We start from the raw sequence: 27836 nt of genomic DNA, 5'->3' as shown, positions 1-27836 counted from the left end.
CCCGGTGGCAATTACTTTTCCATGTAAAGCAATGCTGTCACATCAGGGGAGTGTTTAGTATATTTTTAGCCTCTTTTAATGTGCTTTAGCAGCTGGAAATGAGGGAAGAATTATAGTCAAAAGGTAACAACTGTGGGATCTCATGGCTGAGGAGGAGGGGGCAGCTGGGCTTCAGCTGTGCAGATTAAAATCACAACATGCCTTCCTGACAAAAGTGAGCTTGGGTAAGAGCAAATGCAGGAATGGAGCTTGGTCAGACGTACCAAGACTGAATCTGATTTCCGAGAAGGGTTCTGTTCTCACCTAGTAAGTGAGGTCCCATTTGTCTGTACTGAGTTCCCATTAAAAAGGCTCAGTAAGGTTCATCTGCTCAGGGCACTGATCAGCTCTTGAGGCAAGTAGCAACTTTGGGAGGGTGATAGTCATTCAATATGTTGTGGCACCAAAGTGGGATGAGGGGCAGGGAGTTACTACCCTTCTGTGTGTGCCAGGATCCCTAATCTGGCCTCCTCTGTAATGGCGGCCATTTTTAAACAAAACCACAGATCTATTAAATGCAATAATGCAAAATCTGTTCTATGCAACCATGCATGCAATATGTTCTTTGGCTCTAAGTAATTCACTTCAGGCTTCGTTTATGATAAAATGTGAAGTAAAACAACAAAAGCAAAACAATGTACTTGGGGACCTACTTTCAAACAGTGGGACCCTTTTATTTTCATCTCTAACTTTGTTGTGATTTTAGTCTTTGCTCCAAACTAGAAGTAATCTTGTTCTGGGTTTCAAAGACTGGCTCAAGAACATAGATAAATTTTCCAGTTTAAGTTGGACCTCCACACATTTCTGCTAATGTGCATCTCAAAAACATAGATAACAGCTCTACTGTGTTATGAAGAAGGATTATTGGGGAGCCATGAGAGTAGCTTGCTGTTATGTTGTCGGTTCCTCCAAGTGTTCATATAGTGTTGTGACTACTATATATTTGTCTTGAGTGGAAATAAAAATATTCTCTCCTAACAGGAAAATATTTTCAGTGCTGAACTCAGAAATGATGCAAGATATAGGGATGCCTGACACAGAAAATCTTTATATAGTGGCTATAACCATCTCCCCGAGGGACGCGGGTGGCGCTGTGGGTTAAAGCCTCAGCGCCCAGGGCTTGCCGATCGAAAGGTCGGCGGTTCGAATCCCCGTGGCGGGGTGCGCTCCTGCTGTTCGGTCCCAGCGCCTGCCAACCTAGCAGTTCGAAAGCACTCTCGGGTGCAAGTAGATAAATAGGGACCGCTTACTAGCGGGAAGGTAAACGGCATTTCCGTGTGCGGCTCTGGCTTGCCAGAGCAGCGATGTCACGCTGGCCACGTGACCCGGAAGTGTCTTCGGACAGCGCTGGCCCCCGGCCTCTTTGAGTGAGATGGGCGCACAACCCTAGAGTCTGTCAAGACTGGCCCGTACAGGCAGGGGTACCTTTACCTTTACCTTATAACCATCTCATTAGGGTATCCCAAAATTTTCTACTTGAGGCAACTCCCTCACCCTGTATCATCATGGCTGCCCCACAAAAACAGAATTTTACCTTCCTGGAGACTTACCATAAATCCAACTCTGAACATCTTCCAGAGGGGTTGTAGTATCTTTGAAGCCCCCCCCCCCCCCAATTGGATTTTAATGGCTTGAGTTAGATTAGTAAAGGGATAGCTGTGTTTTGCTTTTTGAGCTGGTATTTGTAAAACTGCTATCTGCTGATTTAGAGTTTGATTTCATGCTTTGCTTTTAAAAAAGCTGCTCCTTCCTTATTTCTGTTTATACTCCCAACTCTACTACTACTGATTTATTTTGTTCATTTTCTTTCCTATTGGAATCTGTTAAATTGGGTAATGGGGGAGATCTGAGTTGTGTAGGAGAGAAATCATTGCCCTATGAGCTGACCAGTGACAAGGTTTCCCCTCCATAGAAAGTTAATTCAGAACATACGTTATCCATCCTAAACCTTAGGGGTAGTTATTTTTTTAAATACATATATATTTTTGTTGTGGGTCTTACAATGGTTTTTATACTGGCTGAATTATATTTGAATGTATTGTTCAGGGGTTGTATTTAAAAATAATACTAAATCTGTAACAATATTATAATATATATTATAATATTACATTATATGCTTGCATTTTGTTTGCCCAGCTTGGGGGAATTGGTCCAGAAAAGCAGCTTATCAATTTAAAACAGTAGTAATATTTAAAAAACTCAAAAGAAAGAAATCTGGTGTTATCAAAGTTCTGTGAAGCAAAACCCACACAAACTGCACATAGCATTTTGACAGTATATTCTCTATCATTACCAAGCATTTTTTACTGATAAGAGTGCATTATGAAATTTATAACAACTTCATGGATTAGCCCACCCTTATTCCCACTTTAAAAATGTGGACTTGAAAGTACAGAGGCTCAAATTTAAATATTATCCATTGGAAGACACTGGGCATTTGTTCTTCAAAAGTACATAGGTGTTCTATTCTCAAACACCCTTTAGCCTTGGTTACTGCATAAAGTTTGGGAAATTAAAACACTGGAAGACAAGATCACACTCAGCACACAACTTCCGGAGTGAACCAGTCTTCAACCCAAAACCTGCAAGCAAACTTTTATCAAAGTGCTATAATTTAAATTCTAGGAAGAGCAATTTCCTGTTTTTAATTAAACCAGCCCCTACACTATTCTGCTCCCTGGAGAGTCCCCGTGGGCAACCACCCCAACCTTTCGGATTTTCCAGAGTGATGGATTCTGGCTGCAATCGCTTGCTCTTGATGTCCCAGCTCCGCATTTGCTTCCTGCGTATTCATGGAATAATTCCATGCTTTTGCCTTCGTCATCTCAAAAGGTGTAATTTTTCCTGGTCTCGGGGGACAATTTAGCCACTTACGCAGGTGCCATTTTACCTGAGTCAGTGGGAGGGCACCCAGCGCAAGTGGCCACTGAACCTGCCTTTACCCTGCGTCCCATTTGGTTTGGGAGGTTCAAGTTTGCGAAATCCAGGCCGCGCTTTGCCATTGCTCTTGCCGCAGCACCGCGAGGGCCACTGCTCCCTTCGCTGTTACGTGGGTAGGCGCAGATGCCGAGCGGATCCAGACCAGGTTTTGCCTCCTCCCCAGCGGCGCAGCCAGAGACTCCCGGGCTCCTTGCCTGCAGTGGGGTGTTCAAATCTCAGCGAGGGAAGGAAGAGCCGACCGAGGGGCTGCAGCAGCAGCGGCAGCAGGAGGTCGCGGGATGGAGTCCAGCCCAGTCTAGCCGGGGATCAGGCTGCAGGCAGCAATCATGGTGAGTCGCTGCTGGCCGCCTCTCTACACGGGGAAACCGTCCCGGGTCCCGGCTAAGGCTGGGACCTGTCCATCTGGCGGGTGGCTCTTTGTTCTCATCCGCTTTCGGACAGTGGCGCTTGCCCCCCCCCCCTTCTCCCGGGTCTGAAACCGAGATGGATCTAGCCCTCTCTCATTTCGTTTACACGTGGTTCCCCGATCGTCTGCGAATGCAGCCCCGAGCGAGCAGCGTGTCCTCCCTTTGGGGGGTTTGGGACGGGCTCAACGGGGTTCCCTTGGGACGGGGTGGCTGGCTCATGGGGCCGGAGTCTGAGTGTTGCTGGACTGGAAATGGAGCCGTCGGGGCGCGCAGAGACGGGGAACCCTGCCCGGTCTCGTAACGCTGCCCCGGGCGTCGCAGCAAAGGAGTTCGGTGGTGGAGATCAGGCTAGAGGGCCGCAGGTTTTTCGCCCCGGCGAAGGCGAATGGCGACCCCGCGACTTGGTGTTGGAGAGAAAGGCGCTTCCTTTTATTGGGGAGCGCCGTCGTTCTTTGGGAACTGCGCAGCAGAGAGGCTCTGCGCAGTAGAATGCTTTCCCGCTTGCCTGCGTGGTAGCAATGATGGTAGGGGATCTCTAAACGATCCGTGCTGGGAGCTTATGTCAGTGCAGAGGTTGCCTCCCGGGTAACTTTACATTGTGACATTCATTCTGGAATAGCTTTCTACCTAGTCGTAGATCTGGATAAACCGGAACATGTACTTGTGCTTGTGTTTGAAATTAAAAAAGCACACAAAACAAACAAAAAGCGTACAAGGACTTGACAGGCATCACATGTGGTAAAGATCTGAGCAAATCGCATCACATATTTCTGGCCATCAAACACCCTGACAGTTTACTCCCAGATAGTCAGGGGTCTGCCGCACTTCTGGGGTTAAAGTGCTCTTTCTTACCCGTAGTACATGAACACCCACGTTAAGTGCTCCCTGGAAATAAAGTAAAAGCTGGGGAACAGTTGAATTGTAAAGTATCCTGTCTGTTAACTGAGAGTGAGACCAGCTCCAGATATCTAAAAGGAATGAAGTGCCACTTTTTATTCTTTAATAGCCCCACTGCTCTCTCAGCCAAGGTGGTAAAAGCAACAAAGGAGTAAACTTTTTAAATTATTGAAACTAATCTTTACGCACATTGGAATTGCATGGTGTGGTCTGTGAGCATGGCTCTGAGGTGTGGCAGATAATCTGGATGAATTAATCTGGAATACAAACTTTATGATTATTTTGTATATGTATCCCGTTCTGTGCTATGCTAGCTCCATTGAACGTTATCCTTTCGCCACTTCTTCTGGCCTGTTATTTCTAAGGAACCATGAAGGTGATCATTCTCTTCCTTTGTGGTCTCCTGCCTAGCACAGGGCAGAGCATTCCTTCCAGAGACCCCCTACTGTGTGACCAGTGAATGCAAGTGGCATATTGAGATTGTTAACTAGAGTGAATTGAATGAAGCCAGAACAAGAGACTGCTCCCCTTTGCTAGGACTAACCCTATTGTTAGAAGAGACCACCCTGAAGGGCTATGGACCCCCACGAGCAAAAATTCCAGTCCCTTTTGTAAATGGACACCAAACACATGAATATGGCGGCATACAATATAAAGCCAGTGGTTGGCTTGAATATTTGACCTTCCGCCTCCCACTTGTGATCACCTTCAAAAAAGTCATCCTCATAAATGTTAACATTGTAAAGTTTTACTTTAACAACCAGGGAATCCTGAACGTTTATGAGTGACATGTACCTACCCTCCCTCCAGATTATAGTATCTGAAAGTCATTGAGTAATCATGCCCAAGATCACAGGATCTGGAAGGAAAAAACTGAGCGAGTGTGATCAGCATGTTGAAAACACCTGTCTCCAGATCTTCACAGCATGGAAATTGGATAGGAGAAGGGACAAGATGAAACCTTGAAGGACACTGTAGGACATACCCAGGACTAGGGATGAGGGAGACATCTCTTCAGTTCACATTCTAATGCAAATTTACCTAATTTTCACTTTTTAAACCAACAGGCAAACCAGCACACAGTTATTCTTCCAAATTTGCACATCTCTGAATTTGAGATGCTGTTCTCCAGCCAAAAAATGCATATAAGGGAAGAGCATATATTGAGGGAAAGTGTGTATATTAGTGAAAATAATGTCCAAAAATGTATTAAGGCAGGTTGCCAGCAAAGATGCATGTATTGGGCAGAAATGTACACAGAAAGGTGTTTATTGGGAGAAATGTGCAAAAAAAGTACAGATTTTTGTGTTGACTTAAAAATAAATAAATCAAACTGTTGTGGAAATGGGACAAATTGAGTTTAAGCATGGAAAACGAGAAACCTAGACAAAACAAAACTGACAAATTCATCCATCCCTATCAGAGCAGATTATAGACATCTACCGTTACCCCTGGAATCCCTTTGCCAGTGGTTGAACAACTTGATATCAGTCCTAGAGATGTATGTCAAGCCCCACCTTCACAACCCCAACACATTATTATTATCAGCAACATCAAGTTAGAGAGGTTGGAAAGGCAGGACCATTCGTCCACCAGCATCAGCAGCCCCCACCTGCAGATCAAGCTATAAAATACAGAGCACGGTTTGCCAGGATCAGAGAGTGGGTACACTGCAAAAATAGCTTGAAATGATTCATACTGCAAGCCACGCCACACACTGCAGGGGAACACAATAGCCCCCAGGCTCAGTGATCATCGGGGGAAATTCCCAACGTAACCAAACCCTGAAAGTCTAATAAGATCAACATTGCGCAAGTTATTTTGTTGATCTCCAGGCATACATCATCCAGCAGTGCCACAAGCAAAATATAACCCAGATCAGAAACAAGATTGGCTTGCATCCAGCAGGCCATTTATCTTTCATTACTACAAATCACACGCCGTTCGGGTGGCTCATATGGCGGCACTTTCTTCTTCACTTGCCTTACCAAATTCTATTTGAAGTGTGTAGTAAAAAGTCCCAGAATATTAGTCAAACAGTAAAGGTTGGAGTCTTGACAAAGGAATCCAAGCCAAATTTGTGGGGTTGTAAACTCAAACCAGAGCTTTATAATGCCCCTGAGTTTGCATGTCTTGCTCTTAGGTGAGCGTTTTGTTGCTTTGTACCAGGGGCTTATAAGGCACACAGTAAGCTACCCATCTGACTTTATCTTGTCGCTTTTAATAATATGATGTGTTATAGCAATAGGTAAATAAATAATGTACAGACATGAAGCTGATGACACTTCACTCCTTTGAGAATGGTGTGCTGCAACACACAGTGGTCTTCTGGACAGACCTATATTATTTCTGCATCCACCTCCCCTCCCACCCAATATTATGAAGCTAACAGCACAGAATTGAACCTAGACAATGTGTTTATTTGAAGAAGAAGAAGAAAAGAAAACCCATCAAAAAAGCAAGATTTGAGGTCTTGCAGAATTTGGAATGTCTTTGGCCAAGTGTAATGTCATGGCAGGAGGAAGTGTGGGGATGACTAAAGGCTAAACAGAACACAACGCTCCATCCTCTGTAAAGATATGCAAGAAAGCTCCTTAAAAATGAGAACTCCTGAAGTTCTGCTTCAGGAACCGGATTCTGTTCGGCATGCTGCAGCCATAAATCCAGGAAGGAGCCTCATAATGTAGTAGATATGAGCACCTGCTCATGTACAGAAGGTCCCAGTTCAGATTGCTGAAGCTCCAGTCAAAAAGAATCTCAGGATCTCATTTCCCGTGAAGGGATGGGGAAAGTGTCTGCTTACTTGAAGACCTTGAAGAATCACTGTAGAAAATACAGTGGTCTGATTCAATTTACAAAGAAGGCAATTTTGTTTCTTGAATCTCCAAAGTCTAATAGTTCTTGATGAGTCATTGGTGTATACATGTTTGGCTTTCAGAACAGAGCATTCTCTTTCTGGGATATCTTAGTAGTCATTTTCTTTATTCTTTTTCTGAGCAGTATAGATTGTTAGCTATGTAAAAATATATACAAGTCATACCATTTTAGTCTCTGTCATCCTGTTGTTTTGAATGGTATTTAGATCATAAAAGCAAGACTGAGGAACAGCTTTAGAAAATGCTTTCACTATAGCTGCAGGTCATTTAAAAACAAACCTCTTATGCAGGCATAGGCAAACTCGGCCCTCCAGATGTTTTGGGACTACAACTCCCATCATCCCTAGCTAACAGGACCAGTGGTCAGGGATGATAGGAATTGTAGCCCCAAAACATCTGGAGGGCAGAGTTTGCCTATGCCTGCTCTTATGTATGTGGGTTTTTTGTTTTGCTTCTTTGCAGGACAATTGGGGTCATAGAATTCGAAGATACCCCAAGGGTCATCTAGTTCAACCTCATGTGCATCTTTACATTAGCATTATGATGAATTTGGATGATGGGAGTTTGGAATCCAACAATACTGTATCAGGAATACCAGTTTCCTGATTTCTGGTGTAGTGGTTGAGCAGTTCTTTTGATGCATGCATTCCTTTTTTGAAGGATCGCTGATCAGTGCAGAAGCCAAGTCTGAGAATACTTATACTCAAAGGAATGTCTGGGTATTGCTTCTAACCTTGAATGCCCCAACATAGTCAACCTTACCTGCCCGGGGGTTTCACAAGCTGCTTCCTGTGAAATTGCTATTTTTAGATTGAGAAGGATACAGGAAACATGAGCCACTTCCTTGTTCCAACCATTGCCTCACCTTCTTTGGAGAGGCAACTGAACAGTTTACACGGGCAGTACATGGAATAAGTCTCTCTTGCTCTCAGGGTGTTGGTCTTGTGCCTAATGCTCTCACTTTTGTACTGTAAAATGTGTGCAAACTTGTTGAAGAGCTGCAATTGGGTGTGGCCTCCCAAAACGTATACAATGGTTGCACATGTAGCAGTTGTCCTGTTCCCCCCACCCTGTCTCCCCACTGCATGAAAGTGCATTTGGTATAGCAAACAGCTCTTGGAGCAACCTCCATGCAGTGGCTCCTGGAGAAGAAATCTGTAGCGTTAGATGGCCCACATTAGATGACTGATGAGAGGGTTGAAAAAGTTTGTTTGGGCTGTAATATTGACTGAAATTTACAGTTCTGGTAGCTCCATCTCTAAAAAGAAATAGTAGATCTCTGGAGAAGTACAGGAAAGGGTGATCAAAATTATCAAGTGTTCAAACGCCACCCTTTGTGGAAAGGGGTAAAGTTATGGTACTACATCACTTTGAAAAAGAGGATTTATGAAAAAATATGTGGCGTGGAAAGAATAGGTAGTGTGAGCCCCCTCCATTCCCTTTCATAATACTAAAACTTGAGGTCACCCAATTGTTTCACAGTACACCCAGTAGATTCAGAACAGAGAAAAGAAAATAATTTCAAACGAAGCATAGAGTTCACTTCCATAAGGTATGTTGATGGCCACAGGCTTACATAATGATTTTAAAAGGGGATTAGGCAAATTTATGGAGAAAGATTATCAATGGACACAATAGGTAAATAGAACCTCCCAAGTTTAGAACATGTATAGCACTGAAATCAAGTTGGAGGTGGTGGTGAAACAACAGTGAGGGCTGTCCTGCTATCAGTTTCCCTGAAGCATCTAGGTGACCAATAAAATGGTGGACTAGATGGACCTTTGGTCTGATCCAGGAGGCCTTTTCTATTTTTATGACATTCACGGTCTCCTTCAGATGTTCAGAATCACAGCAAGCTTCTAAAAATCTGATGCTGATTTAAAAGTCATTCTCAGTGACAGCCACATATTGGAGTCTCTTAATTTGCCTTCTGGTTTATGAGTCTTGGCATAAACTGCAGTCACATTTTTTAATACTTGTTCACACCATGAAGCTTATCGCCTTCTCTTTTTTGAGAAAGAAATGAAATTAACATTGACATTCTCAGGAGAGACCAAGAGTTCCTTGGCCCAGAAATGTTACAGCCCACACAAGTACAGTGTTACCTTGGTTCTCAAACGCCTTGGAACCCAAACACTGCAAATGCAGAAGAAAGTGTTCCAGTTTGCGAACTTTTTTTGGAAGCTGAACATGCTCCGTTTTGAGTGTTACACTTCCGATTTGAGTGCCACACTTCTGTTTTGAGTGTTACGATGAGGTCTGTCTGTTTTTGCTATTTATTTTGTGTTTTTGTTTTGCGGCTTTTTTTGTGACTGTGTGGAACCCAGTTCAGCTACTGATTGATTGATTGATTGATTGTGTGACTGTAGTACATTGCTTATTGTATGGGTAGGCAAACTAAGGCCTGGGGCCCAGATCCAGCCCAATTCTAAATCCAGCCTGCGGACGGTCCAGGAATCAGCATGTTTTTACACGAGTAGAATGTGTCCTTTTATTTTAAATGCATCTCTGGGTTATTTGTGGGGCATAGGAATTCGTTCATTTTTCCCCCCTTCAAAATATAGTCTAGCCCCCTACAAGGTCTGAGGGACAGTGGACTGGCCCCCTGCTGAAAAAGTTTGTTGACCCCTGGTTTATTGCTTTCATTTTATGGATCAATGGTGTTGTTAGATAGTAAAATTCATGTTATATTACTGTTTCAGGGGTTGTTTTAAAAGTCTGGAACGGATTAATCCATTTTGCATTACTTTCTATGGGAAAGCATGCCTTGGTTTTGGAACAGACTTCCGGAACGGATTAAGTTTGAGAACCAGGGTACCACTGTACTGTATTAGTGTGTTTTGATAGTGAAGTTTCAGCTTTTAGTGTCAGGAATCCTTGAACCTGACTTACTCTCTGAGAATTGGACAAGAACCATGTCCATTTAGCCACCACTGCATCCTTACGGTAATGTGCCTCCAGATCTCAAATATCCCCAGTCATCTCTTGCCTTGCCTTGCTCTCCTATGTGTGCTTTGTTGCAGTTATCGCTTGCAATGCTAGATCTTCCTTTCCTGCCTTAAACCCTTATTTCTACAACAGAACATGCCCATGCATCGCTTCTAGACCCTAACTATGGATGGTTCCAGATGTTGCATTGGAGCACTGAAAAGATAACGCTCTTTCCATGCTTCTGGGTAGTAGTAATAGCAGCAAACTATCATCTTCAAAAGGAGCTGTATAAGCTGGATACCTGTGTAGCACATAGCAGAATGGAAGCAGGATGTGCAAGTTATTCATGCATTTCCCCCCAGCAGCAATTCTGGGTAGTATCCAAAGCCATCTTCAGTTTCCCAGACTTTGCCTGCTTCAACTTTGAGCCTGCTTCATTTACCTGTCCCTGACTTAGCCCTGACCACTTGTATTATCCGTTTGTCACTATCAATTTATTATTACATTACAGATTTGCCCAGTTTGTCCTATTGCTGCAAATACTTAGTGGAACATCAGAAGACCCCTGCTGGATCAGGCCAAAGGAGGCCTATCTAGTCCACATCCTACTCTCAAGAATTGGTTGGCCACTGTGAGACTTGGAGAAAGTCCCCTTATGCAGTTGGAAATCCTTGCAGAGGGCATGTGTTCTGAATACTGCCCACTATTACAAGTGAGGTCTCTCTCACCATAGATTTGTATATTGGCATAAATGGAAGGGGGTCTGATCCTACAGGGAGGCACTAGTTCCAGTGTGTGACAAAATAATGTGTCAGTTGTTATTGAAGTCTGCAGAGGCTAGACTTTTGGCAATTCCTGCAGCAAGCCAGTCTCTCGCCTCAGTTCTTTTTTTAGCACTTATCTCCACAAGAATTGCCAATTTAGCCCAGTCTTCTGGCAATCACTGGCATTTCAAAATGAGGTGAAAAGTTGTGCAAAGCACACACATTGTAAGATAATATACCTCAGAAATGTCATACCCCTATTTTTCATAATGTGATGGAATTTTGCCCTAAGGCTTGAAGGATTTATTTTCCTCCACCTATGTAGCACCAATTATTCTTGCTCTAGTTACCATTTATAGCATAGCTGCCCAATTTATCTTGGTTAAATTCTGATAAAGGTAAAGGTACCCCTGCCCATACAGGCCAGTCGTGACCGACTGGGGTTGCGTGCTCATCTTGCTTAAGAGGCCGGGAGCCAGCGCTGTCCGAAGACACTTCCGGGTCACGTGGCCAGTGTGACAAAGCTGCTCTGGCGAGCCAGCACCATCGCAGCACACGGAAACGCCGTTTGCCTTCCCGCTATAAAGTGGTACCTATTTATCTACTTGCACTTAAGGGTGCTTTCGAACTGCTAGGTGGGCAGGAGCTGGGACCGAACGACGGGAGCTCACCCCGTCACAGGGATTCGAACCGCTGACCATGCGATCGGCAAGTCCTAGGCGCTGAGGTTTTACCCACAGCGCCACCCGCGTCCCGCTAAATTCTGATACTTAGATACAATCTGTGTTGGAGATTTTCATAGGTCAGTTAAAAATTAGGTGAGAGTATCCTTTAATCAGTTTGCAACTAGCCCTAAGGCGAAGCAATCCTATGCTTTAATTTTTCTTTTCTTTTTTGGCGAGGGGGGCGGAATGCACTACCACTGCACTGCTGGAACATCCCCACAACCTCTATTTATCAAGTGGGGGACACACACACACACACACATGCAAATTAGAAAGGGAGACATCAAACAGGGCCAGCATTCCTGAAAAAATGGCACTGCCCACTGTGAATCAGGGATTGTGCCAGCAATGTGGCTACACAGCACCCAAGTAATTTCTTGGGCAAGAGGCTTGCAAATATCAAGTGTAGCCCTCCTGCGAACAGGGATTAAAGATTCAGGTAGGGAGGTAAAAACTCTTTGGCCAAGCAGCCCAAGGGAGGGGTTGAGCTGTGTAACAAAAGCAGCTAGCTACAGACACTTGCTGACAGCAGCAACTTTCAGTGACTCACTGCATAGAGCACGGGGCTGGGAAGCAGGATATGAGAGTGTGAGCCTTACTAGAGGGAGGGGGCAAAAATGGCCGTGCTCACCTTTTGTAAACACACAGAGAGCAGGGAGGGAGGAGGGGAAGAGAAGGAAAAAGCTATGTCGGGGGCAAAAGAAGTGAGTTTCCAAGGCTTGAACCCACACTGCAAATACAGTGGTACCTCAGGTTACAGACGCTTCAGGTTACAGACGTTTCAGGTAACTGACTCCGCTAACCCAGAACTAGTACCTCGGGTTAAGAACTTTGCTTCAGGATGAGATAAGAAATTGTGCGGTGGCAGCAGGAGGCCCAATTAGCTAAAGTGGTACCTGAGGTTAAGAACAGTTTCAGGTTAAGAACATACCTCCAGAATGAATTAAGTTCTTAACCTGAGGTACCACTGTACCACAGTGCAAGAGGAGCAGACAGTTAGTAGGCACACTATGGGGCATTTGTTTTCCTCCCATCCTCAGCCTGAACAACCATGCATAGATGCCAGGAGCTCTGGGCCTGCAGAAGAGCAGGCCGGAGGTCCCTGGTTCAAATCCAAGGTGCAAATCCACGCTAGGGAAGGTGAGGGGACACCCTCCATGCACACCAGAATAGCTCCCTTGGTTAAAGTGTGGGGCTGATGATGTCAGGGTTGCAGGTTCGATCCCCATATGGGGCAGCTGCGTGTTCCTGCATTGCAGGGTTTAGACTAGATGTTCCTCAGGGTCCCTTTCATCTCTACAATTCTATGATTCATTGTACCCAGGCACATGTGTGCCAGTCAGGAGGAGTGCTGCATGCCCATTAACCTGATTCCTGCAGGGGCTGCCTAGCCCTTTTTGCTCACCTCTGCTCTCTGGCAACCTACATGGTCAATCCACCTCCCTCTCACTTTTGCAAGATAGGCCAGCCCTGCCAGGTAGCATCCCAACAGGACCTATTGCTTCTTCTAGCTTTTTGTTATAAAGCAGAGCATTCACTGAGCGGAGAATATCTGGCAGGAGACATATATCCAGAAGTTTAAAAATATGTGTTCATATATTTATATGTGAAGCATAGATAAGAGGCCAAGTGGAAGAAACAAAATGTGAAGCTTGTATTGGAAAAGAATGTGAATAGGAAGGAAGCGAATGAAGGTATATTTGGATGGATTTGGAGCAGTATGCGGAGTGCAGAAAGGGTTGAAGAAGTGTGACGGTGCTTTTCCTAAGGGTCCTAGGGTCCAATGTGATATTGTAGAAGATGGGAGATTCTTCAATAGATGATTGAAACTAAGAGGGAAAAGGAACTAGATGAAGACTTAGATAGAACTTCATGGAGCAAATTCAAGAAAAGGGTGGAGTCCTATGATGCCCACAAAACATTTCAGAAGACAGAGAACAGTGAAGAGTCATTGGACATCAGACTATGAACTGAACAGTAGAGAAAGAGATCTGGCAGGAACTGGCTTCCATCCCAGTTGGCATGACAGGTCTGACTGAGGAATTTCCATACAGATTCAATGCGTCACAGTCCTAGTGTTACCTGAACAGGTTCATCCATGTGAACCAGCCCAACTTCATTTTATTCCAGTTTGTATGCCACCTTTCCAAATTACTGTGTTTGAGGTGGTTTAGAACCCTAGGAAATGACAAAAGATACGCTAGAAATCACTGCCGCCTTGTAACAATTCAAAATATAACAAAAAACAATTAACATTCAATAATTTGTTTCACATATAGTATCAACAACATGACAATAAAAGAAAATCATCCCACCAACTAATCATGAAATTATTATGAACAAAACAAGATGATATTGGGAAATCTTTATTTTATTCATTCTGTATGTGAATTGCTTCCTATAAAATATCTCAAAGTAATAAATACATCAACAATAAACACATGTGCACACACACAAACATATAGTTTCAAATATAAAAACAATTTCAGTTTGATGCAGATACTGAGTGGGATAAAAATATCCACTGCAAAGGCTTGTTGAAGAACAAAAGGCATTCAATAGACTTTGAAAAGATAACTGAGAAGGTGTCTGTCTGATAGAAACAGTATGGAGTTCCCAAGAGTTGGTGCTGCCATTCTAACGGCCCAATTCCTACATTGTACAAAATGGGCCTCTTGATTAGATGGCATATTCAGAAGACCATTTCTCTTCACAGTGCAGTCATTGGTTGGGCATATAAGGAGCAATATACTCTTAAATTCTGGTCCCAAGCTCTATAGGCTTTGTATACCAGCACCTTGAAGAAAGTCTGGTAGCTAATTGGCAGTGGGTGTAATTCTTTCAGCAACAGCATAACACGATGGTGATAGTCTGCCTCAGTGAGCAGTTGAGCCACTGCATTTTGCACGATCTGCAATTTCTGAACCAACTTCATGGGCAGCATCACATGGAGAATCTTGCAGTGGCTCAATCTGGAGGCTACCAGTGCATAAGCAACCATTTTCAGGCTATCCTGGTTCAGAAATGGCTGTAGCTGTATTGCCAACCAAAGCTGGTAAAAAAGCACTCCTAGCCATGAAGGTCACCCCAGCTTCTATTTATTTATTTTAAACCATATGCACCACTTTTCACCACATGTCTCAAAGCAGCTTACAGAAATAAAAACACCCAAGATACAATAAGTACAGTCATACCTCGGGCTGAAGTAGCTTCGGGATGAATATTTTCTGGTTGTGCTCTCCGGCAACCCGGAAGTAATGGAGTGCGTTACTTCCGGGTTTTGCCACTCGCGCATGCGCAGACGCTCAAAATGACATCAGGCGCGGAAGTGGCGAATCGCCATGTGCGGACGCAGGTTGTGTTTGCTTCAGGATGCGAACAGGGCTCCGGAACGGATCCCATTCGCATCCAGAGGTACCACTGTAGAGGGGAGAACATTAGAACAACATTCATGGTGTGAAGGTCTCCTGGTTTAACCTGACACCTGAAACTTAGCAAGGACAGCGCCTGCCTAATTTCTAATGGTAGGGAATTCCTTAGAGTAAGTCTGTACCAATGGAGGCATGACTTCTTGTTGACATGAGTTGTGCTTCTGGTCCATGGGAGACCACACTTCCCCGGATGATCTCACTGATCAACCTGGGACATATGGGCTAAAGCAGTCAGTAAGGTATCCTGAGCCCAGGTTGTTCAGGACTTTGTATATGGTAGCAGATGGAAAGCCAGTGCAAGTCTTCTAAGTCCTTTGTCATGTGTTGGTGGTAGTCTGTTTCTATCACCAGTCTAGCCAGAACATTCCACAATAGTTGAAGCTTCTGGATGAACAACAAGGGCATAGTCTTGAGGTTATCAATACACATGGAATTTAGTAGCCAGGTCATCCCTAATCAGAAACTGCCACACTTGGTGGGCATACCAGCAGATAAAAAGAACTCCCAGTTACTGAGGCCACCAAGTTAGTTCCAGGAGTACCCCTAAACTATGTACCTGCTCCTTCAGGAGGAGTGCAGCCCTATCCAGAGTGGGCAGCTGCCCTCTCTCTTGTATCTGGGAACCAGCCTCTAGTGTCAGAGTTGGATCCAGGAGCACACCCAGTCTACAAACCTGCTCCATTACGGCAGTACAACCCAATAGAAAGGCAACTGTCCCATTATTGAGACTTGGGAACCACTTACCCGCAGCGCCTCCATCTTGCAATGATTCAGACTCATTTTTTTGGCCTTCACCGAGTCCACACTCTGGTCCAGGGCATGCACAGTCTCTCCTGATTCAGATGGGGTGTGAGCCTCTAGGCCAGGCAAGTTTCAAGAGTCTTGGCACTGTGTAGGAATCTAGGCCGCCAAATCCTCTGGGACATCTACTGAAACGCCCCATCCTATCTGCCAGTCAACATGGGATAGGATCTTTATAATGAGCCTTTAGCTACTGTCGCTACCCTTTGTCATGTGCACTGGGGACCCAATTATGTGCACCAAGGGTGGAGAGCTCTTATTCCTCTGCAAGAACTGTGTCAACATCTGTTAAAGCTGGGCGGGCTCTCTGCCACAAGCCTACTTTGAACAGACTGTATATTATCAGTACATGTGGGAACATAAATGAGCTGTGTGGAAGTCTGTTGCCATGGCAACCTTCCTCTTTGGGACTGCCTTGATCTACTTGATATGACTGGAGCTGACTTACTGGCCTCTGCAAGAGGGAATGTGGAGTCCTGGGTTCTGTTGCCAGTTTGACTGTGGACCTTTTTTGGCACCTGTTGGCAAAGCCTCTTTAACATTGTGCTTCCGTACTTGTGGTAGCTTTTTGACTCAGGGTTATGAGCATGTTGGGCTGATTCATTATCCGATAATTAATGAGCCAGCAGTGCTTAGGGTCATTATCTTGCAGGGTCAGAGCATGAACATTTGGCAGCAAGCTCGTTTAAAATGGAGGTGCAGAGAGTGCTCTGAGGTGCTAGCCTTCTTAGAGCCACTGCCCTGGGCAATTCAATTTGGTAGTGATGGAAACTGGAATATTGAGATTACCTTCTTAGAGGCCTATGACTAAAAGCAAGGAAGTGTCAAATAGGGCTCCCCCCCCCCCCCCCCGGGTTATGACTTTTGCTTTGTGATGTTTAGCTTATTTTTTTAGTTGGTGATTTAAGGGTTTTATGAATTGTAATGGTTTTCCTGATGATTTGTTAAATATTCTATGTTGTTTATGGTGTATTTGGGATGTATTATGCTGTATCATGTTACTGTTATTTATTGTTCGTAATCCGCTTTGGGATTCATTTGAATGAAAAGCTGCATAGAAATATAATAAATCACATCAAATCAGTGCACTGAGCTCTTACAGTGGTCATTTAGGCTTACCCATGCAGACGATGAGTGTGCCTTCTGCCATCTTATAGTGCCTTATGCTAGCTTACCTGACTGGTACACCAACGATGACTATACTTGGACAGATCTATACATATGAATTAGCACATACAGATTTACTACAGGTTTGTATGGGTGTTTCCCCCCCCCCCTGTTTTTGGTAATGGGTTTACTCTTTCTTGGTGATGTATGAGTGGGCACTCTTGGAGTAGGATAAATGTCAAGACTCCTAAGGTCCACATATAGCAACACCCTAGAGGTCCCGGGCCCTAAGGAAGTTAGATTAGCCTCAACCAGAGCCAGGGCCTTCTCAACACTGGCTCTGGCCTGGTGGAATGCTCTGCCTCACGAGACCAAGGCTCTGCGGGATCTGATTTCTCTCCGCAGGGCCTGTAAGACAAAGTTGTTCCGCCTGGCCTTTGGCTTGGAGCCAGTTTGATTCCCTCCCCCTCTTTCTTTTTCCTTTCTCCTCCTATGAAGAGACTGCATCCTAATGTTTTAATGTTGTATCTTAATCTTTTAAATTGTATTTTAATCAACTTGTTTTTATTATTGGTTGTTAGCCGCCCTGAGCCCGGTCTTGGCTGGAGAGGGCGGGGCATGTATAAATAAATAAATAAATAAATAAATCAGTAATTATTATTATTAATTATTATTATTATTATTATTATTATTATTATTATTATTATTATTTGGGGCTGGGTACTATGAACCTATTATGCCAACTACACTGGTGCCCAGCGTGTTGCCAGGCCCAAATCAGAGTGCTGATTCTGACCTTCCAAGTTCCTCATAGTTTGGGGTTGCAGTATCTGAAAAAACGCTTTCCCTCCTTATGTACCTATATACTCCGAGATCAACAATGGGGATCCTTCTCCGAGTGCCACCACAGCTGAGATACAACAGGTAGCTACGAAAAAAACCTGGGCTGCTCAGTAGTGGCTTGCCAGAGAGGTTCTCTCTGCTGCCTAGCTAGACATCTTTTCGTCCCCAGGCAAAACCCTTTCCTATTCTCACAGGTTTTTAAAATCTGTCGCTTTTAATTTCTTTATCTACTCCTTCCCCCCTTTTGTGTGTGTGCTTGTTTTCTTTTCTGGAATTTGTTTTCCTATCTGGAATGTTGCTGCCTCTTTTAATGCTGTTTCTGTATTGCATTTATTTTTTTGTGATTTTTTCCCCTTGTTTTAATATTTCTTTGCCCATAACCCAAAGAATAACTAAAGCAAACAAACAAACAAACAAACAAATATCATTTTAAGCAGTAGATGGGAAGATATAATAATCCCTGGCTGTAGGAAACTATCTTATCAGGACTAGTCTAGCCTATTGCTCACTGTGCTGGTTTCTGCTCAGGGAGTTTTTGTTGGGCTTCCGGGAGCATTCGGAAATACGGCTCTCTACCTGCTGTCAGAAGTTCACCTTTATTTTGCTTCATGTGTAAACCAGACCTTAATCTGTGGCATTGGGAGACCAAACATTCATTTGCAAACAGTTAACAGCGGGTTTTCAGGCTCCCTCCTAGTAATGCCGAGTATTCAAAGCCTTCACACCTGCTCAGGAAATGATGCTGTCCTGCCCATCTTGCCTCCCAAATATCTTTTCCGGTTTCCTCCAATTCAGCTGTTTGTGCTTCCAGCTCATCTCTGAGCATGTTTCCAATTTAGCTCCCTGAAACGCTGCCTCATCAGAATAAATCTGTGCCAAGATACTTACTTCAGTTCTTGCCCTGAGAAATCACCAAACAGTTTAAGACATGAGTCCTGCCTTTAGTTAGAGGGGACACAGAGGATTGTTATTCCTCATATTATTGCTCCAAAAACTAGGTGCGTCTTGTGGTCTGGTGTGTCTTATAGAGCGAAAAATACGTACTACCATGGGGGCCGGATTAAATCGACCAGCGGGCCGGATTAGGCCCCTGAAACGGACTTTGGACATGCCTGCCATAGTAGGACACATGGCCACCCTATCTGCCCCATGGAAGTTGGCAAGCATTAGGTTGTGGCAATGAAGACAGAGAAAGTGTTGTGAATCCATGGTTCCATGGCAATGCTGAATCTTTACCTTCCTGCGTACATGGCCATGCTGTGTGAGTGCTGAACTGTGAGGCCGGGCTAGTATATTCTTGAGGCGCCATCAGTGGCCACATCATAGCAAGAGCACACCTCAGTGAGGGAGAGGTGTCAGTGGTTCCACACACAACAAGAGGGCTGGAACTCAGGGCAGTGGTGGGGCTGACATGTCAGCATCTGGTATGTGCCTTCCTTCCTTCCTTTCCCGCCTGTTAACCAACTGAACATCAGACTGTACACTTAACTAGCCTAGAGCTAAAATAAAGGTCCTGTTTGGTGTGAGAGGGAAATTGCAGTTGCATCATCACTATCACTCTTACAATATGACAGACCAAGGCTGAATCCTGGTAGGAAGCTCCTTTCCTCATTTTGGTCCCATCAAATGTCATGCCAGACTCATGTCCTGTTCTGACTGGCCTGTTAAGCCGCAAAAATATGCTACCAGCAAAGTCTTATTATATAGGATTCTGACTGCAGTTGACCAAGTGGGCCAGGGAAGGCTATCAGTGATCATCACTGGAGCAGGATGTTCCTAGGGACAGTAGAGGCTGCCACCAGCATATAATGTATAGAGCAGTGGTGGGGAACTTGGCACCCTCCATATGTTGTTGGACTCTTGCTCCCATCGGCTGTAGCCAGCATAGTGAGGGATAATGGGAGTTGTAGTCCAACTTCATTGGCCGGAGATGGTGGGGAAGCACAGGTTATCCAGCCCAACATAGGCTTGCCAAGAGTTCTTTTATTGGCGGCTAAAATAAGAAAATGATTTGCAGTAGCCTTGGTGAGAGAATAACTGGTAGCTGCGCAAGTATTGTCAGTTTTGGAGCTCCTCCTTTGCCATCCAGCGTGTTTATTTTCGTTTTCCACCCTACTGCCTGAGGCAGGGGGAGGAGCTAGATATGGGAGTCAGCTTGTCATCAGAGGAGAATAACTTAGGCTTCTGTGAGGAGCAGGTCTGGGTGGATCCTGCCTCCTTGTTGGGAGTTGCTTCTTCCTGCTGAAGCATCTCCCGCATTTGGACTCTGCTCTGGCTGGGTGAGTAAATAGGTCAGTAAAAGGGATACAGGAGACGGGGCCCATAGTTAGCTGTAGGGCAGGGGTGGGGACCTTGCAGCCCTCCAGATGTTGTTGGGCATTTATGCCCATCAGCCTCAACCAGCAAGGCCAATGGTCAGGATTGATGGGAGTTGTAGGCCAACAACAGCTTCTGGACTCCCTACCCCTCCCGTAGTATCAGTGGCTTCTATTGGGGTGCTTGACTACCAAAGCTTAAGAGAGGACTTGTTTCCTAGCATGGTGTCACTAGGAACTGGTGTGGGGACCTTTTGCTGACAGGAATGGATTGGGATAGATTTTTAGCCTGCTGTCCCCACAGGCTGGTGGGAACAAACATATCAATAACTTGTGTGCCTGTGTGACTTCTTTTGGCAGTGCTGGCATTCCGCTTGTCGTTAAATCTCCATGGCAACAGCACAGGCTTCTCATGTGACCTGTGACCCTGGCAATTGTCTTTTTGATCCTTACTCTCTGGATTCTGAGCCTGACGACGGCAGCATGGGCAGCGTGGGCAGCCTAGTAGAGAAACAGGATTTCTTGCCAACTGCTCCGGGAGGTCTGCGCGGCATGCGTCAGCCAGATGGGCTGCTCCGGAAAGGAATGTCACAGCGTGAAGTTTTTGGCTATTTGCATGGGGGCAAGCGGGACACCCGGGCTGAGAAGAAGCACCAGTCATCTGGAGGTGGCTTTAAACGGGACTATGAGAGTGACCGGGAGAACCAGTCCCCCGAGCGATATTTCCGGGACAATCAACGGGCAGCTGATTTCTCCAAGAGCTCCTTGCCTGAACGTGGACGCTTTGACAAGGTGAGCAAGCTGGGGGTGTGGTTTTAGGAAGGAAGAGAGAGTTTCTTGGCAGAGACTGACTGGAAGGGGAATGGGGTGGGGCTTCTTGGCATAAATCCAATGCATTTTCCCACCAGTAGTCCTACAGTATTTCTGATGTGTTGAAACAGAAAGCCTTTAGCTGTACATAGGGTCCAGCAGTGTGCGATGTGGGGATATTGGATTAATGGGGTATTCTGGAGCTCAGGAACTTGCAGTCCTCCAGGTGTTGTTGGACTCTTTAACTCCCATTAGCCAAAGCCAATGGTCAGGGCTATTGAGGGCTGTTATCAAACAATATATGGGGGGCCCACAGGTTCTCCACCACTGCATTGGAGCATACGAGGAGCTAATGAACCTGAAGGGACCTAGATCTAAGGAGATGCCGTTTATAGCGGACAGAACAACTAGATTGGCTACTGTTGCTGTACTGTTGCTATCGGTGGACCCTAGGATACACTTGGCCTCATGGCCACCAAATTCCACATGGTCTCCAGTATGCTGCTGCTGCTGGCCAGGGAGTGCCCAGCCTCCTTGGTCAAAGAAGTAGGCTGCCCCTGCCTGAAACTTGTTCTTCTTGAAGGTCTATGCCATTTATCTTCAACATCTGAATGAGGAAATAGTTGAGGGGCGATCAGTAGGGAAAACCAATCTATATAACGGGGCAGCAACCCTTTTTTAGACCAAGGGCTGCAATCCTTTTGGGGCTACATGCCAGTGTTGGGTGGGCCCAGAGGCAGAAGTGGGCAGAGCAACAACAAATGTGAATTTTACTTTTGTGCAGGTGGCTAGTTTCCAGGTGGCAAGCGACAAGCATTATCAATTTCAATCAAGCACACGCAGCCAAGCAAAAACATTCAGGGCAGTATTTCCCACCCCCAATGACCATCAGTTTATTAATGCAGCAAAATGAGTACTCCCAAGGCATGTGCAAATGGATTTGCATTGTCTGAGAAAATAGTCTTATCTGTTTGGTATCTTCTGAGCTCCGAGTGTTGGCAACGCTGATGAACGAACAGTAGACAACAACCCAGGCTCACTACTTTAGCTTCAGCATCAAGTCACACATACTGAAAATCATTCCCAGTAGATTCATGTGGGGTCTTCCAGGGTAGGGTTGTTCTCTGTGGATAGAGGTTTGTATCTGAGAATGCGGTTTGGCCGCCGTGGGTTCATTACATTGTTACCGGCCATTGTGCACTGCCTATGGCTACTCCGAGCAGCTCCCATCGCAACACCAGCTTCCGCTTCTCTCAACACTCAGAGCACTATTAAAAGAAATAATTTCATGAGCAGAACTACTTCCGCTTGCACAATGGGACTCCCCCTCCCCACCATGTGAGGTGTGCGCCTCCCCAGATTTGCTCCGGAGTGTTGGGGCAACCCCTAGATCAGATTTGGGGGACAGGGGGGAGGGAGAAGGGGGGGAGATTGTTGCACAAGGAGAATTCTGTGTGCTGATGGAATGTTCACCTTAGCACCATATTGAATTCCACCATAGCGCTATATTGAATTCCAGCCTTGAGGCAGGTCCAGTAGCGGGTGTGGCTGAGAAAGGGTGTGTGGCTTGAGAAGAGTCCCAATGGCCAGATAAGAGACCTGGAGGACCACAGATGCCCCCTAGGCCTGCTGTTCTGCATCCCTGCTATATGGAACCAACTCTACAAATTGTGGCAAGAACATGTTGACCTCCTTCCATCCCTGCTTTGCTCATGGGCTGATGTACCTGCTAATGGCTCTTGTGTTCCTTCCAGTGTCGGATCAGACCCTCTGCCTTCAAGGTGGTGTCTGGGAAGAGCTTGTTGTCCATGCCGGGGCTGTCATCAGCCAAAGGCCAGAAGCTGTCCAAGAGCAACGGGAGCCTGCACACGCTGCTGACCCAGAGCAGCACCAGCAGCTCCTCGCAACGCGGCCCTCTCCGCAGCCACCTGCTGCACACCATCAGCCTGGACGAGAGCAACAACTCTATCCAAAGCTTCCCCACCTACACTCCCCGTTTCAAACCTGCTCCAACCCAGCTCAGTGCTTCCGTAGGCCACATCAACCACATTGGCGGTTCCTTAGACAGGGCTTCTCGGGGGCCACGGGACCCTTTGGCTGTAGACAAAGCACCTCTGTCTTGCAAGAGCCTCAGCCGCCTGCAGAGCTCTGGGGAACCACCCCCTCCGTATGAACCCACATACTCCTTGGAAGATGTGGTGAAGCAGCTCGAGGACCGGCTGACGGAGAAGGGCATGGAGCTCCGCCAGCTTAAGAGAAATCTGAGTGAGAACGATGATCCCTTCACACAGGTGGGTGGATTTTCACCACAGGATGGGCTTATTTGGTCCTGTGGAAACTACAATCTGCTCTCCCTTTCCTCATTTTGCCTTCTGTTTTTCGGATCTTGCATCATCCTCCGTTCCTAAAGCATCCAATCCTTAATTTGCATCCCACATACATCACTGTCAGCCATGTCACCTAGAGGCTTGCTAGTAGCCACTTTCCTGGATGCCTGTGGTGAATAAGAATGGCCTCAAGGCAACGGAGAAGCTTTTCTATGGAGTAAGAAAGCTGATTGCTCCTACACTGCTTTCAGGCTTTCAAAGTGCCATACAGATTACTAACATGGGTATGCTGGGGCAGGAGGACTAGTAACAGTACTTCATTGCAAGGCTGCTTATTTGCAAGATTCTCGGTGTCTGATTTCCACTCCTATCTGGAACCAATTCCTGCCACCAATCTAGTCCTGAGCTACTTTGAAAGAAAGGGTGGGATATAAATTTAACTGAAGAATTCCTTGCATATTCCTCATTAAGTATATAACAGAAATAGAGGAAAGGAAAAAATAGTTTACATAGGAGATGTGTGTGAAGTACCATGTGTGCCAGTGGAAGGAAGGAGTAGAGCATGTAATCGCCGTGGTGAAGCTTTTCCACACAGAAATGGGTTATATTGAAGTACGTGTTGATGAGGGATCTCCTCTGTGGAGCAGACTGTAGAGCTGAGAACTTGAGCTCCAATTTTTCTCCCTGGTTTGATTTTATTTATTTGAAAACATTGCAAAACATCTTATCTTACATTGGTCTCAGCACCAGTGTCAAGGGAGCTGGACTCCCGACTGTGAAAGACAATGGCCAAATTGTGTTACAGGCAGGAATGAAAAATAATTGTGCAATTATGTTCATAAAAGTGACTTGCCCAATTGTCCCTATGTGAATAATTTGTGTGGTCTAAAATATTAAACAACTACTTTTGGGAGCAAACTTTTCTGCTTGATTTCCTTGAAGCAATTCTTAGCCTCCCTAGGCTGTCAGGTAAATGGTGCTTCATAGCCCTTTTTGTTTTACTTGGTTTTGTTTTGAAAATCTTCTTTTTTGTTGATGATGTGGAGAGCACAACAAAATGAAAAAGTGAACTGCTCAGATAATATTGCAGGGTTTTGCTGCCCATCCGTATCTTCTGTTTGAACATGCAGTCTTACTATGCTCTGAGGACAGAATGACTTGGCAGTTCTGCTGTCATTGGACTGTGTTTTGCTCTACCATCCTTAAAGTGCCAAGGAGTTACACATCATGAATAATGGAAAGCTGCTCCTTTTCTGAATCATAACATATGTTAATTAAGTTTATACCGTCATACATATTCAGGTTGATTATAAATGAGCTGACTTATTCTGAAGCAGGCTAGTACTAGCCCTTCTTACCAGTTCTGTCTATAAACAGACTGACAGCAGAATCTCAGGATGTAGACTCTCCCCAGTTCTGCTATATGGATCCTTTCAGAGGTAACCAGATGTTTCCATACTACAACTCCCATCATCCATGACCATTGGCCATGCTGGCTGGGGTTGATGGGGGCTTGGAATCCAACAACATCTGCAGGGTACTGTGTTGGCTACGCCTTTTATCTTGTGATGCTATGGACTTAAAGTGAGACATTTAAAGAATGAGTCCTGGAGTAGAGTAGATTTGCCTTCCATAGAAAGCCTGAGCTTTCTGGATTGGGATAGCTTTTGCACTGAGAAAAGCCACTGATTTGCCAACTGAATCTGGCCAGTCATCTCAAGGGCTGACGTAAGACCCCTCCATGATCTTCTCTCATTTTGACAGATGTATGAGGACAAACAGCGCTTGTGGATGGATGAGCTGGATGAACTGAAGCAGATGTATGTAGCCAAGCTGCAGCAAGTGATGCAACAGGCCCAACGCAGCCAGCGGGCACTTCAGCTGCAGCTCTACAAAGCTCAGCAGGAAAAGAAACGGCTGCAAGAAGAGCTGGACCTTCAGCAGAGGCAGTGCGAGGAGCTGAGGCTGCAGCAGCAACAGGCAGAGCGCCTGAGCCCCAAGTTGGAGGAGACCCAGTGGGAGGTGAGTGGGGAAAACCCATACAGAGCACAGTGCCAATGTCCACTGTGATCCTGGCTCTTCTTTGCTCCTCAGCATGCTCATGGTTCTACTGGTGTCCATGCATCCCCATCTGGGAGTGGAGGCTGCCAGTTCTATTGAACTCTGGTGTTTTTGCAAAGCAGATCAGTTCTTACTTGACAACTGGCAAAGTTTTTGTGGCTACTGCTTCCCTCTTGCCAAGCTGTAGAACTAAGTTTTCAAATGCAAAGCCTTATGTTCACAATCCTATCTGAGCAACTCCCAACATCTCCCTTTCTCTCTGGTCTTTGTTGTTGCTTGGTTGACTTGTCCTTTGGAAATATTCCAACCCTTTCTCTCTTCTGTGCTGCAGCACCCAGGATCCAACAGCTCACTGCTTCTCTTTGTCTAGTCTTATCCCCTGTTCTCACCCTAATGTACTGTTTTGACAGGTCTGTCAGAAGACGGCAGAGATTTCATTGCTCAAGCAGCAGTTCCGAGATGCCCAAGAGGAGATAGCCCAGAAACTGGGTGAAATCTTCAGCTTGAAAACACAGCTGCGGGAGGTCCGAACAGAGCTGCAAGCCAAGGACTCGCAACTGGCACAGTTGGGGGACTCTTTCCAAACCTTGCCAGAGCGCAGCTCCCCTGTTCCTCCACGGGACTCTCCCATGCAAGCATGCCAGGACTTTTTGGGTTGTGAAACAGATGACTCTAAAAGTCAGGGGATGCAGGGGGAGAGCGCAGAGGGCGCTGAGTGGCTATGGGGAGAATTGCTGCGCGAGAGGCGCCAGGCCCAGCTACAAGCTGCAAACTTTGAGCAGGAGCGGAAAACCTGGCAAAAGGAGAAGGAAAAAGTCCTGCGCTATCAGCGGGAGATTCAGGCCAGCTATATGGAGATGTACTACCGGAACCAGACACTGGAGAGGCAGCTAAGTGAGTTCCGGCAGTTCCAAGCTGAGCCCAGAAGTATCAGCTCGGAGCCACCTTGGATTGAAAGAGTTGAGTCCTCAAAGATCTGAACAGTATGCAAGGGGCTCTGTGCTGGAATTACAAAGGGGAGAGGCACCACACAGCAGCATGGACCTTAGGGTTTTGGTAGAAGAAGTGGTTAAACTAAAGGGCTGGTGTTAACCTCACCCATAGAGGATTTTGAAGATTGCTGCTGTCCATGGAATGGAATCCCAGCATTGCACCTGGCATTTTCTGTCCGTCCAGGTAGGCCTTTGCCTCCCTGTCACTGCTGTCTTGGAGGGCAGAATGCTTTCCTGTTGTGTCCTGCTTTGTGCCCACACTGGCACTGTCTGTCAGGATGGAAGGCTTGTTATTGTGGAATGTGAACGGCCACGATTGGGAGCTATGGGCCTTCTTGAAAAGGTCTGAAGAAGAATGTGCAAAAGATGGTGCCACCAAGTAATGAGCCCTTTGTGGAGCTTTGGCTGTGTCTCTTCACAACTTGAGACTTGGCCTGTTGCGCTGAGAAGCAGCGGCGGAGCAAGCTTACAACACAAGGCCCACACAACTGGAGCTTCTAAGACAGGCACAGCATGAGGACCAGCGGCAGAGCAAACCAACCGCGCACCTGGGGCAGGGCCAGCCAGGGCAGGACGCTCTGCAGGGCCTCTGAGGAGTCTGCCTGCCTCTTCCCACTCAGCCACCCTACAACTGAGGGGGAGGTGGTGGGCAGACCATTTGGGGTAGCATGGAGCCTGCGGGCACCCAAGCCACCGCATCACTCCCAGGCCCCGTGGTGAGTGCTGCCTGGCATTTTGTCTCTCCCCTCAGTGGTGACACCAGGGGCCGCCCGCCCCCCCACCCCACCCCTTCCTCCTTCCCTGCTGAGAAGGGAAGGTTGAGAGCAAACCCACCTCAGCATGAGCCTTGCCCTGTAGGATTTGCTTACTCTCTATCTGGCTTGTCCTCATCAGGGGCGGAGGAATGACAAAAGGCGGGTGACAAAATGTGAGGCGGCACTCACTGCAGGGCCTGCAGTGTGTCCGAGCCACACATCTCTTCTGGGAGTGACAAAGTGGCTTGGGCGCCCACAGGCTCCACGCTACCCCCAAACGGTCTGCCCGCCGCCTCCCCCTCAGCTGTAGGGCGGCTGAGTGGGAGGCAGGCAGGCAGACTCCTTGGAGGCCCTGCGGAGCGTCCTGCTCCAGCTGGCGTCGCCCCCGAGCACAGGGCACGGGCGCCGCCCCAGGCACCCGATTGGCTTGCCCCGCTGCTGGTCCTCATGCTGTGCCTGTCTTAGAAGCTCCAGTTGTATGTGCCTTGTATTGTAAGTGACAAGATGTTCAGCTCCAGAATGTTAAGTCTGGTCCAAAAGCTCACTGAAAGCCAAACCAATTGGGCTCATCCATCCAGAGGGCCAGAGGACAGACAGGGTCATCTGGGCTTGGGCCAGTTTCTCCATAGGCAATGGGGAGAATGGGGGTGGGACTGTTCTGTCCCTCTGCTCTGTTGCTGCTTGGTGCCCCAGTTTTTGGATTTGAAGGTTCTGGGCCAGAGTGATGAGTCCTGAAATGGAAGTTCTACCTGGCAATTCCTGGAATAAAAATCTGCCTGACACTTTTGGCTCCACGTTTGTTGCTTTCTCTTTCC

General features: G+C 46.2%; 1 protein-coding gene across 2 annotated transcripts; it reads left to right on the top strand.

Annotated features, from left to right (window-relative positions):
- Nucleotides 1-3157: 3157 nt before the first annotated feature.
- N4BP3 (NEDD4 binding protein 3) lies at nucleotides 3158-27803 on the top strand. 2 transcript variants are annotated; one of them, XM_083427028.1, is made up of 6 exons: nucleotides 3158-3308; nucleotides 20437-20868; nucleotides 22641-23177; nucleotides 24978-25235; nucleotides 25685-26846; nucleotides 27326-27803. In XM_083427028.1, exons 2-5 carry the CDS (start codon nucleotides 20467-20469, stop codon nucleotides 26252-26254), a joined length of 1767 nt encoding a protein of 588 aa, XP_083283154.1. In that variant the 5' UTR covers nucleotides 3158-3308; nucleotides 20437-20466; the 3' UTR covers nucleotides 26255-26846; nucleotides 27326-27803. The 2 variants fall into 2 exon arrangements, with proteins under 2 accessions (XP_083283154.1, XP_083283155.1); XM_083427029.1 differs by lacking the exon at nucleotides 3158-3308 and adding an exon at nucleotides 18861-20040.
- Nucleotides 27804-27836: the final 33 nt, after the last annotated feature.

This window comes from Podarcis tiliguerta, assembly GCF_965153285.1.
Source record: "Podarcis tiliguerta genome assembly, chromosome: 2".
NCBI classification, from domain to species: Eukaryota; Metazoa; Chordata; class Lepidosauria; order Squamata; family Lacertidae; genus Podarcis; species Podarcis tiliguerta.
The sequence above is the reverse complement of the archived record's forward strand: the minus strand, read 5'-3'. Positions and strand labels throughout refer to the sequence as shown.

Bases quoted from the DNA above. Each gene is read 5' to 3' on its own strand.
- N4BP3 (XM_083427028.1), top strand. From the start codon at position 20,467: ATGGCAACAGCACAGGCTTCTCATGTGACCTGTGACCCTGGCAATTGT. The intron at 20,869-22,640 runs GTGAGCAAGCTG...TGTTCCTTCCAG, and splicing joins AACGTGGACGCTTTGACAAG to TGTCGGATCAGACCCTCTGC. The intron at 25,236-25,684 runs GTGAGTGGGGAA...CTGTTTTGACAG, and splicing joins TGGAGGAGACCCAGTGGGAG to GTCTGTCAGAAGACGGCAGA.